This window comes from Symphalangus syndactylus, chromosome 22 (assembly GCF_028878055.3).
Source record: "Symphalangus syndactylus isolate Jambi chromosome 22, NHGRI_mSymSyn1-v2.1_pri, whole genome shotgun sequence".
In the NCBI taxonomy this organism is placed as follows: domain Eukaryota; kingdom Metazoa; phylum Chordata; class Mammalia; order Primates; family Hylobatidae; genus Symphalangus; species Symphalangus syndactylus.
Window position 1 is genome coordinate 8618842 of NC_072444.2, and position 18252 is coordinate 8637093.

At 45.8% G+C, this 18252-nt stretch overlaps 1 protein-coding gene across 3 annotated transcripts in view; it reads left to right on the forward strand.

Annotated features, from left to right (window-relative positions):
- The window catches only part of SRSF4 (serine and arginine rich splicing factor 4), a 35039-nt gene extending 22261 nt beyond the window's left edge, over positions 1 to 12778 (forward strand). The window contains exons 3-7 of one of the 3 annotated variants that reach the window (XM_055261339.2): positions 738 to 850; positions 5310 to 5514; positions 11301 to 11443; positions 11600 to 11735; positions 11907 to 12778. In XM_055261339.2, coding sequence (XP_055117314.1) covers positions 738 to 850; positions 5310 to 5514; positions 11301 to 11443; positions 11600 to 11735; positions 11907 to 12112 — 803 coding nt within the window. In that variant the 3' untranslated portion in view covers positions 12113 to 12778. Of the gene's footprint in view, positions 1 to 737; positions 851 to 5309; positions 5525 to 10325; positions 10416 to 11295 lie in introns of all 3 variants that reach the window. The other 2 variants (XM_055261337.2, XM_055261338.2) reach the window with 2 other exon arrangements.
- Positions 12779 to 18252: the final 5474 nt, after the last annotated feature.

The window sequence follows — 18252 nt, forward strand, 5'->3', positions numbered from 1 at the left end:
ATTACAAATAAGCCTTTGATAATGTTTAATTTTAATTAAATTAATGACAATTTCTTGTTTATAATACTTTATAAATATGTTTAATGATGTGTGTTTGTGTTGTGTTTTTTTTCTCTGTAATGCAATTGTTTAACATAGATTTAACAAAGACCTCAATGTTTTAATTAAAAGAACCCTTTGAGGCTAAGATGACTGCCTGTTCCATTTGCTGACCTTGGGTTACCTTTCCATGTGTGGCTCTTTGAACCATTGTGGCCCTTGGCTGACCAAAAACAGGAAGCCATGTGACGACCGCAACTTTCCCCATTAGACCTGGGTGGTGAGGATCCCAAGGGTTAGACACAGATGAGATTAAACTGAAATAGGTGCCTGAAAATCTTTCTTTTTTCATATAAAATATTCACAAAATTTTTAATCACTGTGAGTAACACCAGTAACTGACTTAGTAATTTGGTTACTTACTTCTAAATTGTTAAATTGTTAATAGTTTTTAATTTATGCATGTTAATCTTAAATATAAATCTTAATATGTATACTTACAACTTTTTAAATTAAATGTTTATATTTAGCTGATTGCTTCTTTAAAAATCTATTTTAGAATAAAGGGTGGGAATAGAGTTAAAACGTGCTATTGTTTGGGGTGGGGGTAAATAATATATTTAAGGGGGGCTGTGTGCTGTGTCATTTTTTTCCTTTTCCTCCACTGAAATAATCTTATTTATTTGAACCTTCCAAAGGTGGATATGGTTATAGAAGAAGTGGCCGAGATAAATATGGCCCTCCTACTCGCACAGAGTACAGACTTATTGTGGAGAATTTGTCAAGTCGGTGCAGCTGGCAAGACCTAAAGGTTTGGGCCCCATTAACTTTTTGGGGTAAGGTTGGGCAGGAGTTAAAGTTGGGAAACAGGTAGATTTGTGCAGGCCCAAGCATACACAAAATACAGTGTTATATGTTTGAAAGCCTGCACAGAGCTGGAAATAATTAAAGTGCCATATGAGTATAAAATATATCAGAATTATACTCCTACTATACACTGTGGGACCATTGATTCTAAGGACACATCTGTGAGTTTGTTTTGTTTTGTTTTGTTTGAGATGGAGTCTTCGCTGTGTTGCCCAGGCTGGAGTGCAGTGGTGCCATCTCTGCTCACTGCAACCTCTGCCTCCCAGGTTCAAGCAATTCTCCATCTCAGCTTCCTGAGTAGCTGGCATTACAGGCACCCGCCACCATGCCCAGCTAATTTTTTTGTATTTTAGTAGAGACGAGGTTTCACCATCTTGGCCAGGCTGGTCTTGAACTCCTGACCTTGTGATCCACCTGTCTCAGCCTCCCAAAGTGCTGGGATTACAGGTGTGAGCCACCACGCCCGGCCTGATTTTGTTTTGAGACAGAGTCTCACTCTGTTGCCCAGGCTGGAGTGCAGAGGCACAATCATGGCTCAGAGATTGGTTATCACTGTGTTACCCAGACTGGTCTCGAACTCATGGCCTCAAGTGATCCTTCAGCCTCAGCCTCCTCAAGTGCTAACATGACAGAAACCTGGCCCAAATGTGTGATATGAAATTTCCTTCTGTAAAGAATGTTTGAAACTCTGTCTCTACTTAAAAAGATACAAAAATTAGCCGGGCGTGGTAGTGGGCACCTGTAGTCCCAGCTACTCGGGAGGCTGAGGCAGGAGAATTGCTTGAACCTGGGAGGTGGAGGCTGTAGTGAGCCAAAATCGCGCCACTACACTCCAGCCTGGGCAGTAGAGCAGGACTGTCTCAAAAAAAAAAAAAAGAAAAGGTTACAAGAAGATGGCAGTGTAGCTACTCACCAGTCAATAAAATGGTTGAAACCACCAGTGTTTCCTGCAGCATTTGCTATAACATGCAAATTCACATCAGCTTCAGTGTGTATCCTTACTGGTGAAATTGACAGTCTGACCCATGTTTTTTCATAAGGTTTTTGATGGAATATTTGTCCTGAAAGAGTTTTGGTGTCAAGAATTAAGATTCAGTGCTAATGTTGGCCATCCAGTGTACTGATTCCAGCTTTTTTTTTTTTTTTTTTTTTTTTTTTTTGGAGATGGAGTCTCGCCCTTTCGCCTAGGCTGGAGTGCAGTGGCGCCATCTCAGCTCACTGCAACCTCCGCCTCCGGGGTTCAAGTAGTTCTGCCTCAGCCCTCCGAGTAACTGGGATTACAAGCGCATGCCACCATGCCCGGCCAACTTTTGTATTTTAGTAGAGGTGGGGTTTCACCATGTTGGCCAGGCTGGTCTCAAGCTCCTCCTGACCACAAGTGATCCACCTGCCTTGGCCTCCCAAAGTGCTGGGATTACAGGTGTGAGCCACCGCACCCGGCCCCATTTGTTGACAACAGTGTTTTTAATCTCAATAGGAAGAAAAACTTAACTGAGCAGTATCATAATCTGAATGGTCTTAGGAGGATGCATGAAACGGGTTTTATTTTCTGTCTCCCTTCTCGCTTTTTTTGGCCATATTTAAACAAGTCATCTCTAGTCAAATGAATGAGTGTATTTAGGTTCAGGAAAGAATAGTTAGGAATCCTTTACATTTGTATAGTTTAATTTAAAGCACTTTTTTTTTTTCTTTTTAAAATTTAATCCCAGCAACCTTCAAGTAACAGATGCAGAAGAGCTGGGACCAGGACTCCTGACTCCCAGTCTGCTGTTTTTTCAGGTGCATCGTGCTTATCGTCAGCACTGTAGCAGACCTTTACTGAATGTCTGCCAGCAAGATTCCACTTGCTGAAGGAATGACTCCAGTATTCTGAGAGTTAGGGATTGAACATCATGGGTAGAAACTGGAAAGCTACTCTCTTCATCAGTAGAATGCTAACTCGTCATGTGGTGTCACTAAATGTAGTATTAAATTAACTTCTTAGAAAACCTCTTAATTTTTTTTGTTAAAACAGAGCGTAGTTATCGTTGGGGGAAAGGCTTATGGGGTGCCTGTATAAACTGGCCATAAAAATATGGAACAATAAATTGTGCAAAGCTACAAGAGGCCTCTTGTGGGAGGAGGAAAGCCTTATCGCCATTATGTTTCCATGCTCTGAGCAAGACTTGCTCTCTTATCCATAAACACTGTGTTCAAGGAGAAAGACACTCCTTTGAAGCATTGGAATGTGGCCAGACATGCAGGCTCCTAGTTAAGTTCGCTCCCACCAGCTACTCTCCGATAGGTTAAAGATACGCTGTTTAAGCACAAAGGAGATTCATTTAAACCGCCACTGCTATAGATTACGCGTATGACGCACTGCCTCCCTTTCACCATTTCGTCCTGAATGTCTGCTTCTTAGATCTAAGTGATTGTACTCAATAAATAGTGTGGAGACCAGAACTCTGAGCCTTTTGCAGCCTCCATTTTGCAATTGGCCCCCTGGTCCCCACTCTTTATGCACTCTTAACCTCTCTCTTCTCATTCCATCGTCGCCACCAGACTTTGGGTACCCTACGGGTGGTGTTGAGGCTGGTCCCCAATAGTTACTACCCTTAGTTAGTTCTACATGTCTGTACCTTCAGGCAGTTCCACTCTCAGGAAACGAGAGTAATAGATAATTGAGCAGATTTCCTGGCTCTGCCACTAAGGTCACTTACGTGACCCTTAGCAAGTTACTTACGTCTTATGCCTCATATTCCTCAACTATAAAACGGGGTTGATATTAATTTCTACTCAAGGTTATTGAAATAATTTAGTGAATTTTATGTATAAAAAGCCTAGAACAGTTCTGGCACAATGTATGTTAGCTATTTATCAAGGAAATGCAAAAATAAAACAAATTAGGGGATATCAGTAGTTTAAAAAATAAATTTTTTTTTTTTTTTTTTTTTTTTTTTTGAGACGAAGTCTTGCTCTGTCGTCTGGGCTAGAGTGCAGTGGCACGATCTCGCTCACTGCAACTTCCACCTCCTGGGTTCAAGCGATTATCATGCCTCAGCCTCCCAAGTAGTTGGGGTTACAAGCGCCTGCCACCATGTATGGTTGATTTTTGTATTTTTAGTAGAGACAGGGTTTCACCAAGTTGCCAGGCTGGTCATGAACTCCTGACCTCAGGTGATTTCCCAGCCCTGGCCTCCCAAGGTGCTGGGATTACAGGTGTGAGCCACTGCACCCGGCCAAAAATAAATTTCTTTTTGTTCTGTTTTGTTTTGTTTTTTGAGATGGAGTCTCGCTCTGTCGCCAGGCTGGAGTGCAGTGGCCCTATCTCGGCTCACTGCAACCTCCTAATCATATCTCCTCTTATTTATATAATGCTTTAGCATTTGTCTAGCACATTAGTTGTATTCTCTCATTGAATCATAGGAAGTCTTTAAAGAGAATGAGGAAAGAGGCCTGTGGTATTGGAAGGGACATGATGGTGATAAACAAAGAATTTGTCACTATAAGACTCAGAAAATGGACTGGGCGCAGTGGTTCATGCCTATAATCCTAGCACTTTGGGAGGCCGAGTCAGGTGGATTGCCTGAGCTCAGGAGTTTGAGACCAGCCTAGGCAGCATGGCAAAACCCCATCTCTAATAAAAACACAAAAAATCAGCTGGGTGTGGTGGCGCGGACCTGTAGTTCCAGCTGTTTGGGAGGCTGAGGCACAAAATCGCTTGAACCTGGGAGGTAGAGGTTGCGGTGAGCCGAGATCACACCACTGCACTCCAGCTGCCTGGGCGACAAAGCAAGACTGTTTGTTTGTTTGTTTGTTTGTTTGTTTGTTTGTTTGTTTTTAAATTTAGAAAATGATAGCTAACTGAAAACTTCTATATTCACACAAAACTTTATTTTTTTGTTTTGAGGTAGGGTCTTGCTCTGTACCCCAGGCTCGAGTGCAGTGGCACGATCACGGCTCACTGCAGCCTCAACCTCCTTGGGCTCAGATGATCCTCCCACCTCAGCCTACTGAGCAGCTGGGACTACAGGCGTGTGCCACTACACCTGACTGATGCTTTTAATTTTTGTAGAGATAGGGTCTTCTGTGTTGCCAAGGCTGGTCTCGAATTCCTGGGATCAAGCAATCCTCCCGCCTCAGCCTGTCAAAGTGCTGGGATTACAGGCATGAGCCACCACACTTGGCCCCAAAACTTTATTTAAGGGAACAATTTAATGTGTATTTATTGTTTCTCCCATCCACCTAATATGGCTGGTGCTTTAAAGAACCTCAGTACATGTTTGATGAGTAGATGAAAATATTTAAGAGTAAACTTTATTCTGCGGAATGCTGGCACTTAAAGGAAAAATTCACTCAGATGATTGCATTAGATATTTTAGCAAAACATATCCTAATGTAGTCACGCTTTTTTTTTTCTTCAGGATTATATGCGTCAGGCAGGAGAGGTGACTTATGCAGATGCTCACAAGGGACGCAAAAATGAAGGGGTGATTGAATTTGTATCTTACTCTGATATGAAAAGAGCTTTGGAAAAGTTGGATGGAACTGAAGTCAATGGCAGAAAAATCAGATTAGTTGAAGACAAGCCAGGCTCCAGACGACGCCGGTCCTACTCCAGAAGCCGGAGTCATTCAAGGTACTGTTGATGTCTTTTGTGTGTTGGAGCTCATCATAAATTCATTAGTGAGCACACAGATAATTTATTTACATTTTCCTGTTGAGTTCTTATTAACATGATTCCATCTGGTTCAATAACTTAGAATTTTGAACTGAACATTTATTTGTAAAACTCTTGAACTCTTAGGTCATGAGTACAAATAGAAGTCCCTTCTCTTAGAAATCAGAGGCCTTGCTCACGCCTGTAATCCCGGCACTTTGGGAGGCCAAGGTGGGCGCATCACAAGGTCAGGAGTTCAAGACCAGCCTGACCAATATAGTGAGACCCCATCTGTACTAAAAATACAAAAATGCTGGGCGCTGTGGCGCACGCCTATAATCCCAGCGCTTTGGGAGGCCGAGGTGGGTGGATCACCTGACGTCAGGAGTCGAGACCAGCCTGGCCAACATGGCGAAATCTGGTCTCTACTAAAAATAACAAAATTTAGTTGGGCATGGAAGGTGCCTATAATCGCAGTGACTTGGGATGCTGAGGCAGGAAAATTGCTTGAACCCAGTAGGGGCAGAGGTTGCAGTGAGCCGAGATTGTGCCATTGCACTCCAGCCTGGGCAACAAGAGCGAAACTCCGTCTCAAAAAACAAAAACTGGCATGGTGGCGCACGCACCTGTAGTCCCAGCTACTCAGGAGGCTGAGGCACGGGAATCGCTTGAACTCAGGAGGCAGAGGTTGCAGTGAGCCAAGATCGCACTATTGCACTCCAGCCTGGGCGACAGCGAGACTCCATCTCAAAAAAGGAAATCAAGAGGCCGGGCTCAGTGGCTCACGCCTGTAATCCCAGCACTTTGGGAGGCCGAGGCGGGCGGATTACCTGAGGTCAGGAGTTTGAGACCAGCCTCAATATGGAGAAACCCCATCTCTACTAAAAACTACAAAAAAATTAGCCAGGCATGGTGGTACATGCCTGTAATCCCAGCTACTCGGGAGGCTGAGGCAGGAGAATTGCTTGAACCTGGGAGGCGGAGGTTGCGGTGAGCCAAGCGCACCATTGCACTCTAGCCTGGGCAACAAGAGTGAAACACCATCAAAAAAAAAAAAAAGGAAATCAGAGGCCGCCTTTCACATTTCTTCTTGGGACCCCTAGATCCTACTACCTTGGTTGAGGGTACTCATGGCAATTTTGTCTTATTTAGCACCTGAACAGGCCAGGCACTGGGCTTAGCATTGGAAAGGCTTTGTAAAGAAGACAAATGGCCAGACGCAGTGGCATACACCTGTAATCCCAGCACTTTGGGAGGCTGAGGCAAGTGGATCACCTGAGGTCAGGAGTTCAAGACCAGCCTGGCCAGCGTGGTGAAACTCCATCTCTACTAAAAATACAAAAGTAAAAAAAATTAGCCAGGCATGGTGGCACATGCCTGTGGTCCCAGCTACTAGGGAGGCTGAGGCAGGAGAATCGCTTAAACCCGAACCCAGGAGGCAGGGGTTGCAGTGAGCAGAGATCACTTCACTACACTCCAGCCTGGGCGACAGAAAGAGACTCTGTCTCAAAAAAAAAAAAAAAAAAAAAAGACAAATATGGTCTTTGCCCACCCCCCTGAAACTCAGTCTAATGTAGAAGATGAGTATTGAATAAACCGTGCTATTGTGACAAGAAAATGCACACAGCACAACTAGTCTAGAGAGCTGGCAACAGCTTCCCTAAGGACATGCTATAGAACTGAGCCCTAATGAATAAGGCAGAGATGGTGAGCAGAAGAAAATGCCTTTTTTTTTTTTTGAGACGGAGTTTCTTACACTCTGTCACCCAGGCTGGAGTGTAGTGGCACGATCTCGGCTCACTGCACCTTCCATCTCCCAGGTTCAAGCGATTCTCCTGCCTCAGCCTCCTGAGTAGCTGGGATCACAGGTGCACACCACCGTGCCTGGCTAATTTCTATAATTTCAGTAGAGACAGAGTTTCACCATGTTGGGCAGGCTGGTCTCGAACTCCTGACCTCAGGTGATCCGCCCACCTCAGCCTCCCAAAGTGCTCGGATTACAGGCTTGAGCCACCGTGCCCAGCAAGAAAATGCCTATCTAACAGAGAAAAGGGTGTTTCTGAAGGCCTGGGGGCAGGAGAAAGTTTTCCAGAGTAGAGAAGCTAATACAGAGAGGTAACGGGAGGAGAGTGGCTTGAGATACGGCAGAGAAGGACCAGAGATATACTGAACATTAGGCCAGAGCGAGAATGGAAGAGTAGTGGGAAGTCATTGGAGACTTTTCAGGTTTTGTTATTTAGGTCTTTTGACTTTTTATTATGGAAAATTTGAAACTTATATATGAAGCATGGGAGAACTCTGAATCGCACCTCCCACTCCTCCAGCTTCTGTAGTTTTATTTTGCCAGTCTTGTTTCACATCACCCCCTCCTGCTGCACTGTTTTAAGGCAAGTCTAGACATCCTATCATTCCACCTGCAACCGCTTCAGTATGTATCTCTAGTATTTTAAAGGAAACCATGATAACATAGCTAGCAAAATTAGCAATAACTCCATACTATGATGTAATATCCAGGTTGTATTCCAATTTTCCATTTGTTTGTTTGTTTGTTGTAGAAATGGAGTCTTGGCTATGTTACCCAGGCTGGTCTTGAACTCCTGGGTTCAAGTGGTCCTCCCACCTCAGCCTCCCAAAGTGCTGAGATTACAGACGCGAGCCACTGCACCCTGCCCCAGTTGTCTCAAATGATATTTTTGCAATTGGTTTCTTCAAACAAAAGTTGAAAGAATAGTTAATGAACACCTGTATACCCTCCTCTGGCTTTAACAGATAGCATTTTGCCTTTTCTCTCTTTGTATGTATGTATTTATACAAGCACACTATACATTTATTTTGTTGTAGCATTTGAAAGTAAGTAGTAGAAATTATACTTTGCCCCTAAATACTTCAGCATGTCTCTCCAAGAATGAGGATAACTGCAGTTCTGTTTTTTCACCTAAGAACATTAATAGTAATTCCATCTAATTACTAAATGTCCAGGCCATATTCATGTTTCCCCAGTTACTCCATGGATGTCTTTATAGCTGGGTTTTTTCTTACCCGGGATCTGATCCAGTCATGTAGTACAAGGGGTTTTTAGCAGTAAAACCTAATGTAGTCAGGCTTTTAGTCTGGAGCAGTTCCCTTCATGACATTTATTTTGCTTAGGTTTGGTTTTGTTTGTTTGTTTGTTTGTTTGAGATGGACTCTTGCTCTGTCGCCCAGGCTGGAGTGCAATGGCACCATCTCAGCTCATTGCAGCCTCTGCATCTCAGGTTTAAGCTATCCTCCTGCCTCAGCCTCCCAAGTAGCTAGGATTACAGGCGTGAGCCACCACACCTGGCTTATTTTTCTTAGTTTTTTAATACTCATATTCTGTATTTATCTGTTTCTTCTTGGTATCATTGAACTTGTATCTTATCCCCTGAACTTCCTATATACTGGAAGTTAGGTCTGGAGAGGTGTGATTGAGATGCAGGTTAAACATTTTTAGCAAGAATACTTCATAGGTGATGGTGCCTGGGCAGCTTTGAAAGTTTCCCTCTTTCTGTCATAATGAGGTGGTCTAGGCCCATCTTTGTGCACTTCCTGCTTTATGCCTGGAATCAGTCATTTTCCCAAGGATTCCTGGTTGGTAGAAAATACGAATCTACAGTCTGGGCCGGGCGCGGTGGCTCAGGCCTGTAATTCCAGCACTTTGGGAGGCCAAGGCGGTCGGATCACGAGGTCAGGAGATCGAGACCATCCTGACTAACACAGTGAAACCCCGTCTCTACTAAAAATACCAAAAATTAGCCAGGCGTGGTGGTGGGCACCTGTAGTCCCAGCTACTCGGGAGGCTGAGGCAGGAGAATGGCGTGAACCCGGGAGGCAGAGCTTGCAGTGAGCCGAGATTGCGCCACTGCACTCCAGCTTGGGGGACAGAGCAAGACTCCGTCTCAAAAAAAAAGAAAAAGAATCTACAGTCTGGATGCATTAAGAAAATTTTGTAAAGCTTGGATTGTCGGTCTCTTTAAAACAGCTCTTGTCACAGCGAGATGAATAGATCGTAAAGGGGAAAAGTATATGCAGAAAGGCTGGTTGTTGAACAAGGGGAGAGATAATGGTGGGTTGCCCAGAGAGGCAGCAGCAGAGGTAGAAAGACCGAAGATCAGGTGGCGTGATCGTGGGTGTGTAAGGGGATACGGGAAAGACGGGGTAGTCAAGGATGGCTGTGATTTCTGTTATGAGGAACTGTATGAATAACAGTGGCATCAGTGCACATAAGGAGCCCAGCAAAAGGAGCAGGTATCAGGGACAGTTAAAATTTCAGGAGCTGGTAAGAGGTTCAGGTGAACCATCCAGATGGAAGGTTTGCAGGTGACTTCATCTGTGGACCTAGAACCCAAGAGAGAGTTTGTGCCTGGACACAGCCAGTGCTGTACATATTGAAAATCTTGGTCGGGCACAGTGGCTCATGCCTGTAATCCCAGCACTTTGGGAAGCCGAGGCAGGTGGATCACCTGAGGTCAGGAGTTCGAGACCAGCCTGACCAACATGGAGAAACCCCGTCTCTACTAAAAATACAAAATTAGCCAGGCGTGATAGCACATGCCTGTAATCCCAGCCACTCGGGAGGCTGAGACAGGAGAATCGCTTGAACTCGAGAGGTGGAGGTTGTGGTGAGCCGAGATCGCGCCATTGCACTCCAGCCTGGGCAACAAGAGTGAAACTCCGTCTAAAAAATATATATATATGTCTTAATTGATGCTCATCAGCAGCCTCTTGTCAGCAAGTATTAAAAAATATTTTCTCCCCGTAGGTCTCGCTCTCGAAGCAGACATTCCCGTAAGAGCAGAAGCCGAAGTGGCAGCAGCAAAAGCAGTCATTCTAAGAGTAGATCCCGGTCCAGGTATGTCTTCCATGTTATAAGTGGAGGTGGTCAGCAGGGAATGCCTGTACCCTGTCTCACTTTTTTTCTTTCTTTTTTTTTTTTCCAAAGAGACAGGGTCTCACTCTGTCACTCAAGCTGGAGTCCAGTGGTACAATCATGGCTCACTGCAGCCTCACCCCACTGGGCTCAAGCAAGCTTCCACCTCAGCCTCCCAAGTAGTTGGGACTACAGGCACATACCACCACACCCAGCTAATTTTTTAATTTTTTTGTAGAGACAGGGTCTCACTGTGTTGCCCAGGCTAATCGTAAACTCATGACCTCAAATAGTCCTCCCAGACTACTGCGATTACAGACATGAGCCACTGTGCCCAGCCTCAGTTGGATTTCAATCATGTGACCAGTGTTGCTGCTTTTCCAGCTTCTTTTTTTTTTTTTTTTCCTCAAGACAGAGTCTTGCTCTGTTGCCCAGGCTGGAGTGCAGTGGCGCAATCTTGGCTCACTGCAACCTCTGCCTCCCGGGTTCAAGCGATTCTCCTGCCTCAGCCTCCTGAGTAGCTCGGATTACAGGCGTGCAGCACCATGCCTGGCTAATTTTTGGTATTTTTAGTAGAGACAGGGTTTCACCATGTTGGCCAGGCTGGCTCTTGAACTCCTGACCTGGCGATCCGCCTGCCTCGGCCTCCCAAAGTGCTGGGATTACAGGCGCGAGCCACCGCACCTGGCCAGTTTTTCCACCTTCTGATTGGCATTGTGAGGGTTCAGAAAGCAATCCTCAGCCAGTGCCAGCCATGCCTTATATTGGGGGGTGTAACTCCACATGTATGCCCTTTGGTCTTTTTATCTCCTGATTAGCATGAAGTCACATGTGACACAAACAATATCCCATGTCTCCTCAGGTCAGGCTCCCGCTCCCGGAGCAAGAGCCGGAGCCGGAGCCAGAGTCGGAGCCGGAGCAAGAAAGAGAAAAGCAGGAGCCCCAGCAAGGACAAGAGCCGCAGCCGCAGCCGTAGCGCTGGCAAGAGCCGCAGCAAGAGCAAAGACCAAGCTGAAGAGAAGATCCAAAACAACGACAGTGCCGGGAAACCCAAGAGCCGGAGTCCTAGCAGGCATAAAAGTAAGAGCAAAAGCCGGAGCAGGAGTCAGGAGAGGAGGGTGGAGGAGGAGAAGCGAGGGAGTGTGAGCAGGGGCAGGAGCCAGGAGAAGAGCCTCCGCCAGAGTCGGAGCCGGAGCAGGAGCAAAGGGGGCAGCAGGAGCCGGAGCAGGAGCCGCAGCAAGAGCAAGGACAAGAGGAAGGGCAGGAAGAGGAGCAGGGAGGAGAGCCGCAGCCGCAGCCGCAGCCACAGCAAGAGTGAGAGGAGCAGAAAGCGAGGCAGCAAGCGAGACAGCAAGGCGGGCAGCAGCAAGAAGAAGAAGAAGGAAGACACTGACCGCTCCCAGTCCAGATCTCCATCCCGCTCCGTGTCAAAGGAGCGGGAGCACGTCAAGTCTGAATCCAGCCAGAGGGAAGGCCGAGGAGAGAGTGAGAATGCTGGCACCAATCAGGAGACCCGGTCCAGATCGAGATCCAATTCCAAATCGAAACCAAACCTTCCGTCAGAATCACGCTCCAGATCAAAGTCAGCTTCAAAAACGCGATCTCGGTCCAAGTCTAGATCCAGGTCTGCTTCCAGATCACCCTCCCGATCTAGATCTAGGTCCCACTCAAGGTCCTAACTGGCTACGGCCACAGCTGGAACTACCCGAGAAGTCTTTTGTACATGTTTGGTAGCCGTAGCACAAGTGATTGGAGTAGAACATGTCACTGCTGTACATTTTTAACTCCCCTAATGGTGTGTCTATAATTGTTAAATCTAAGTGCTTCCTCTCAGTAAAGCCTCCTGGCGCCAGGCCTTCCTGCTCGACTGAAGAAAATTTTCTCTTTGAAAATCCCCTTTTACTCATGGCCCACAGTAGAATATCCAAAACGCCTTGGCTTCAGGCCTGGCCTTTCCTACAGGGAGCTCAGTGACCTGGATGGCTCTAAGGCTGGAATGACCACATAGGTAGGTATGGTGAGTTCAACCATTTTTGCTCTTGAATTGATGCCCTTCGATGTATGCCATTTAGTGAAAGTGCTAAGTCTTAAGTTTCCTACCACTTTGGTTTCATATTTTTGGACTTAACAAAGTTGTGAATAGCACAGTCGAGGAAAATTGATACCTGCAGTAACCCATAGGAAATAAACTGTAGAGTTCCATATTCTGGTATTGTGATTATATTGTTTTATATTAAAAAAGAAAAGAAAAGAATTTTTTTTAATTTTATTTTTCCCCGTCTTGCAAAGTATAGTGACCCCTGTTTCCATTAAATTTGAATAAAGACTATTTTTGCTTGACAAAATTTCATGGTGTTTGAATTGAAGTTGTACTTTCTGATATATCTTGATATGTCTTTTCTTAGCATAAAAAGTTGATGTGTAGGCCGGGCGCGGTGGCTTACGCCTGTAATCCCAACACTTTGGGAGGCTGAGGCGGATGGATCACAATGTCAGGAGTTCAAGACCAGCCTTACCAACATGGTGAAACCCCCGTCTCTACTAAAAATACAAAAATTAGCCAGGCATGGTGGTACACGCCAGTAATCCCAGCTACTCAGGAGAATGAGGCAGGAGAATCGCTTGAACCCTGGGGGGTGGAGGTTACAGTGAGCTGAGATCATGCCACCGTACTCTAGCCTGTGCGACAGAGCAAGACTCCGTCTCAAAAAAAAAAAGTTTATATGTAATGACTGTTTTGTTCCTTGGGATCACCCCCATCTTAGGGAACCAACACGTTCCTAAAGGATTTTTCTCACCCAACAGAATAAAGGCAGGTTTCCGAGGAATTTATCATCCTTTCTCTTAAGAAACGTATGGCCAGGCTGATGAAGAATGAATCAGTTTGGAAACTTGGAGCATTAGCAGGTGAGTTGTTCATGAATATAGAGTTCTGTGCTGTTTGTCGAAATTGCCATGAATCTGTGGTGTCATGATCTCATCACCTTAAGATCTGAACTAATCAAAAACCAGGGGGAAAAAGCTATACTGGACTTTGTTTTCTTTTTCTTCTGAGACAGAGTTTCGCTCTTTTTGCCCAGGCTGGAGTGCAATGATGCAGTCTCAGCTCACTACAATCTCTGCCAACCAAGTTCAAGTGATTCTCCTGTCAGCCTCCCAAGTAGCTGGGATTACAGGTACATGCCACCACTTCCGGCTAATTTTTTCATTTTTAGTAGAGACAGGGTTTCATCATATTGGTCAGGCTGGTCTCGAACTTTGACCTGAGGTGATCTCACCACCTCAGCCTCCCAAAGTGTTGGAATTACGGGCATGAGCCACCGCGCCTGGCCTACTGGATTACTTTTGTCCTAATTATTCTTCCACTGCTTGTTTGGCCTAGCTCTCTAGGAGGCACCAGAAGTACAGTGGTTCCAATCTGGTCTCAGCCCTTGAGGGACTGTTGAGGGGCATCACAGCAGGTAGGAAGCTTGAGGGCTTTCATTACATGCTGCAGCAGAATCTTGGGAAAGGAGATTCAATTGACTGCTGCCTGTGAATTTGTTGGGGGCTGTCCCTAGGCTTAAAACAACTGTCCCGTTGCTTCCTATAGACCAAAATCTTAGAATGCACTGGAAATACAAAAGTAGAGTGTCTCTTGCCTTCCTGGAGTTTGTGATCTGGTTGCTAATGATGAAGGCAAAGTGGATGTTCAGAGAACAGAGTCAGAACTTCATCTGGGATCAGAGGTAGCACTTAAGCTGAACCTTCTGGGGATGTAGGGTGGGATGCATTCCTATTGAAAGCCTGTGAGCAAAGCCATGGAGTTGGGAAAGCACAGGGTACTATGCCCAGGGAACATGGATTTGATACTGGAGAGTTAGAGTTTAACAAAATGGATTGTGTCATAGAGGGCCATCGATACCAGGAAGAGGAATTTGACCTTTATCCTGTAAGCACTGGGTAACAATTAAAAGTATTTGAATAGGAGGCTGCGGGGAGTAGGGTTATGCTTCTAGACCTGACAGCAATGTGAAGGATTGGATGCAGGGAATCCAGCAGTTCAGGGCATGCAACCCCAGATGATACGGGGCCTGCTTGATCAAAGCTGTGACAGGGAGCAGAGGAGGCAAGATTAGCAAGACTTGGCAGATGTTCCAGCAAAGGAGCTATTGGAAGCAGTCACAAAATGATGAGGCATCATCTGAGGAACGGGGAAGATGACGGGAAATTAGTTCAGTTTTGAAAACGTGTAATTTCAGAAACAGACTAGGCAGCCAAACCAAGGAACCTCACTCAGTTTCCGGAGAGTTTCCCAAACCTTTTTCTGGGCCCATTCTTGTGTCGTCATGACAAGGTGATGAACCTAACCAGTAGAATTCCCACTGCCTCAGAGGATCTCATGCTGCTCTCCAGTGATGACGGTAATTTTTTATTCCGATTTTATCTGTATAAGGATAGGGGTGTTTGTTGCAGCATTTTGTTTCTTTCAGGGTTTTTTTGTTGTTTTTTTGTTTGTTTGTTTGTTTTGAGATGGAGTCTCGCGCTGTCACCAGGCTGGAGTGCTATGGCGCAATCTCGGCTCGCCGCAACCTCTGCCTCCTGGGTTCAAGCGATTCTCCTGCCTCAGCCTCCTGAGTAGCTGGGACTACAGGCATATGCCACCACGCCTGGCTAATTTTTGTACTTTTAGTAGAGACAGGGTTTCACCATATTGGCCAACCTGGTCGCGAACTCCTGACCTGGTGATCCGCCTGCCCTGGCATCCCAAAGTGCTGGGATTACAGGCGTGAGCAGCCGCATCTGTCATGTTTATGTAATTTAATAAACTCGCTGGGTGCGATGGCTCAACGCCTGTAATCCCAGGACTTTGGGAGGCCAAGGTGGGCAGATCGTGAGGTCAGGAGATCGACACCATCCTGGCTAACATGGTGAAACCCGTCTCTACTAAAAATACAAAAAATTAGCCGGTGTGGTGGCGGGTGCCTGTAGTCCCAGCTACTCAGGAGGCTGAGGCAGGAGAATGGCGTGAACCCAGGAGGCGGAGCTTGCAGTGAGCCCAGATTGTGCCACTGCACTCCAGCCTGGGCAACAGAGCGAGACTGTCTCAAAAAAAAAAAAAAAAATTAATAAACTCAATATCATGAGCATTAAATGTTTAAGGCACGTGGATTCTAACCAAATGAGTTCAGCACTGTGTTAATAGTGGCAAGGAAATTCCATGTGTCATAGACAGGACCATTGGTCATGTTTTTCCCAGCAATTTTTGAATGCTTTTGTGTTGGATTCTGAATGAAAAGAGGATAAATTAACAAGAAAGATGGAAACTCATCTACTGAATTCTGAATGTGCACTGGAGAAAGAACACTGGGTATTTTCATGTTCGTTTTTCATTTTGTTTTCACAGTTCCTTGTGTTCAGTATTGCTAGGCACAATTGCAAATGAGACTAGTACAGTGTCCCGCCACCCCCCAACATTATATTTACATTTGGAGTGCCTTCTGTGTAGGCCAAGCACTGTTCTAGCCTCTGGGGATAGAGTATGAACAGCAAGGCACCCCTCCCATGGAATATATGTGTCACTTGTAGGACTGGTGTCACAGGGATTAGTCCAGGATTATCTCAGTACTGAACACCTATGAACCAGATAGTGCTTGGTGAGCATCAGTCAGTGCTCACTGTGTAGCAAATCATTGCAAGGGACTCTCCTGCCACCTCTTAGCCATTCACAGTCCAATGAAAGGCTTTGGGTAACCAAAAGGAAGACCCTAAATTTGATTGATTTGCCTACCAGCACCTACTATGAGTGAGTTGCTTTTATGTACACTATATTATCCCATTTTAAAAGATGAAGACCAAAGCTCAGAAGTGGAGTGATTTGGGGCCGGGCACGGTGGCTCACGCCTGTAATCTCAGCACTTTGGGAGGCCGAGGCAGAAGGATCACGAGGTCAGGACATCGAGACCAGCCTGGCTAACCTGGTGAAACCCCGTCTCCACTAAAAATACAAAAAAATTAGCCAGGTGTGGTGGCGGGCACCTGTAGTCCCAGCTACTCAGGAGGCTGAGGCAGGAAAATGGCGTGAACCCAGGAGGCGGAGCTTGCAGTGAGCTGAGATGAAGCCCATGCACTCTAGCCTGGGCGACAGAGCAAGACTCTGTCTCAAAAAAAAAAAAAAAAACAAAACAGGTTGGACGTGGTGGCTCACACCTATAATCCCAGCACTTTGGAAGGCCGAGGCAGGCCGATCACGAGGTCAGGAGATCAAGACTATCCTGGCTAACACGGTGAAACCCCATCTCTACTAAAATACAAAAAATTAGCCGGGCGTGGTGGTGGGCACCTGTAATCCCAGCTACTCGGGAGGCTGAGGCAGGAGAACAGCATGAACCCGGGAGGTGGAGGTTGAAGTGAGCCGAGATGGCGCCACTGCACCCCAGCCTGGGCCACAGAGCAAGACTCCGTCTCAAAAAAAAAAAAAAAGGGAAGTGATTTGGTCGGACGTGGTGGCTCACGCTTGTAATCCCAGCACTTTCGGAGGCCAAAGAAGGTGGATCACCTGAGGTCAGGAGTTCAAGACCAGCTTGGCCAACATGGTGAAACCCTGTCTCTACTAAAAATACAAAAATTAGCTGGGCATGGTGCGGGTGCCTGTAATCCCAGCTACTCGGGAAGCTGAAGCAGGAGAATCATTTGAAGCCGGGAAGTGAAGGTTGCAGTAAGCTGAAATCGTGCCATTGCACTCCAGCTTGGGCAACAAGACTGAAACTCCCTCTCAAAAAAAAAAAACAAAAAGCGGCCAGGTGCAGTGGCTCATGCCTGTAATCCCAACACTTTGGGAAGCCAAGGCGGGCAGATCCCTGTGGTCGGGAGTTTGTGACCAGCCTGACCAACATGGAGAAACCCCGTCTCTACTAGAAATACAAAATTAGCTGGGCGTGGTGGCACATGCCTGTAATCCCAGCTATTCGGGAGGCTGAGACAGGAGAATAGCTTGAACCCGGGAGGTGGAGGTTGCGGTAAGCCAAGGCCACACCATTGCACTCCAGCCTGGGCAACGAGCGAAACTCCATCTCAAAGAAAAAAAGTGAAATGATTTAATCAATGTAGCACCGCTAGTGACGATGTGGTATACATCTGTAGATTTTCCTGATTCTCTCCCAAAATGTCATTATTTGTGATAGTTACAGAAAGACATTTGAAGCCTCACCAGTGAGTTAATAACAGCTAAGATTTGAACCCAGATTGAAGTCAAGGCAGGATTTCTACAGGACGGAGTCCGCTTTCTTCAAGAAAAATATCTTCAAGTTGCTGCAGAACAATGCCACTAGCCCACTGCTGTAAATATGTTTTAATTGTTACATCAGCATCTGATCAAGACTCAAAGGCCTGCCTGGGAGTACCGGAAGAGTGAAGAGAAGGAGATTGGCTCAGTTTAATTTCCTCAGTGGAAGATGATGCATTAATTCTGCACTGCCTGTGTGAAAATGCACACAATAGGAAATTTCCCAAAAATAGGAAGCAGCCAGAGAAATACAAAAGTCCACTACAATCTACCCTTGTGGGTGCTCAAAATCTACACATACCCTTCTCCTGATAATTAACCACCTGGCCCCCAAAATGCAAGACAAAAATAGGAACAAAGAACAATGAAAACAGTAACAAATGTAAATATTAGGCTATTTCTTTCATTGCTAAATGTCAATGGCCTAAATAAAAGACTGTCAGAGTAGGGTTTGTTTTTTGTTTGTTTGTTTTTATGAGTTGGAGCCTCGCTCTGTTGCTCCCAGCCTGCAGTGCAGTGGCACGATCTCGGCTCACTGCAACCTCCGCCTCCTGG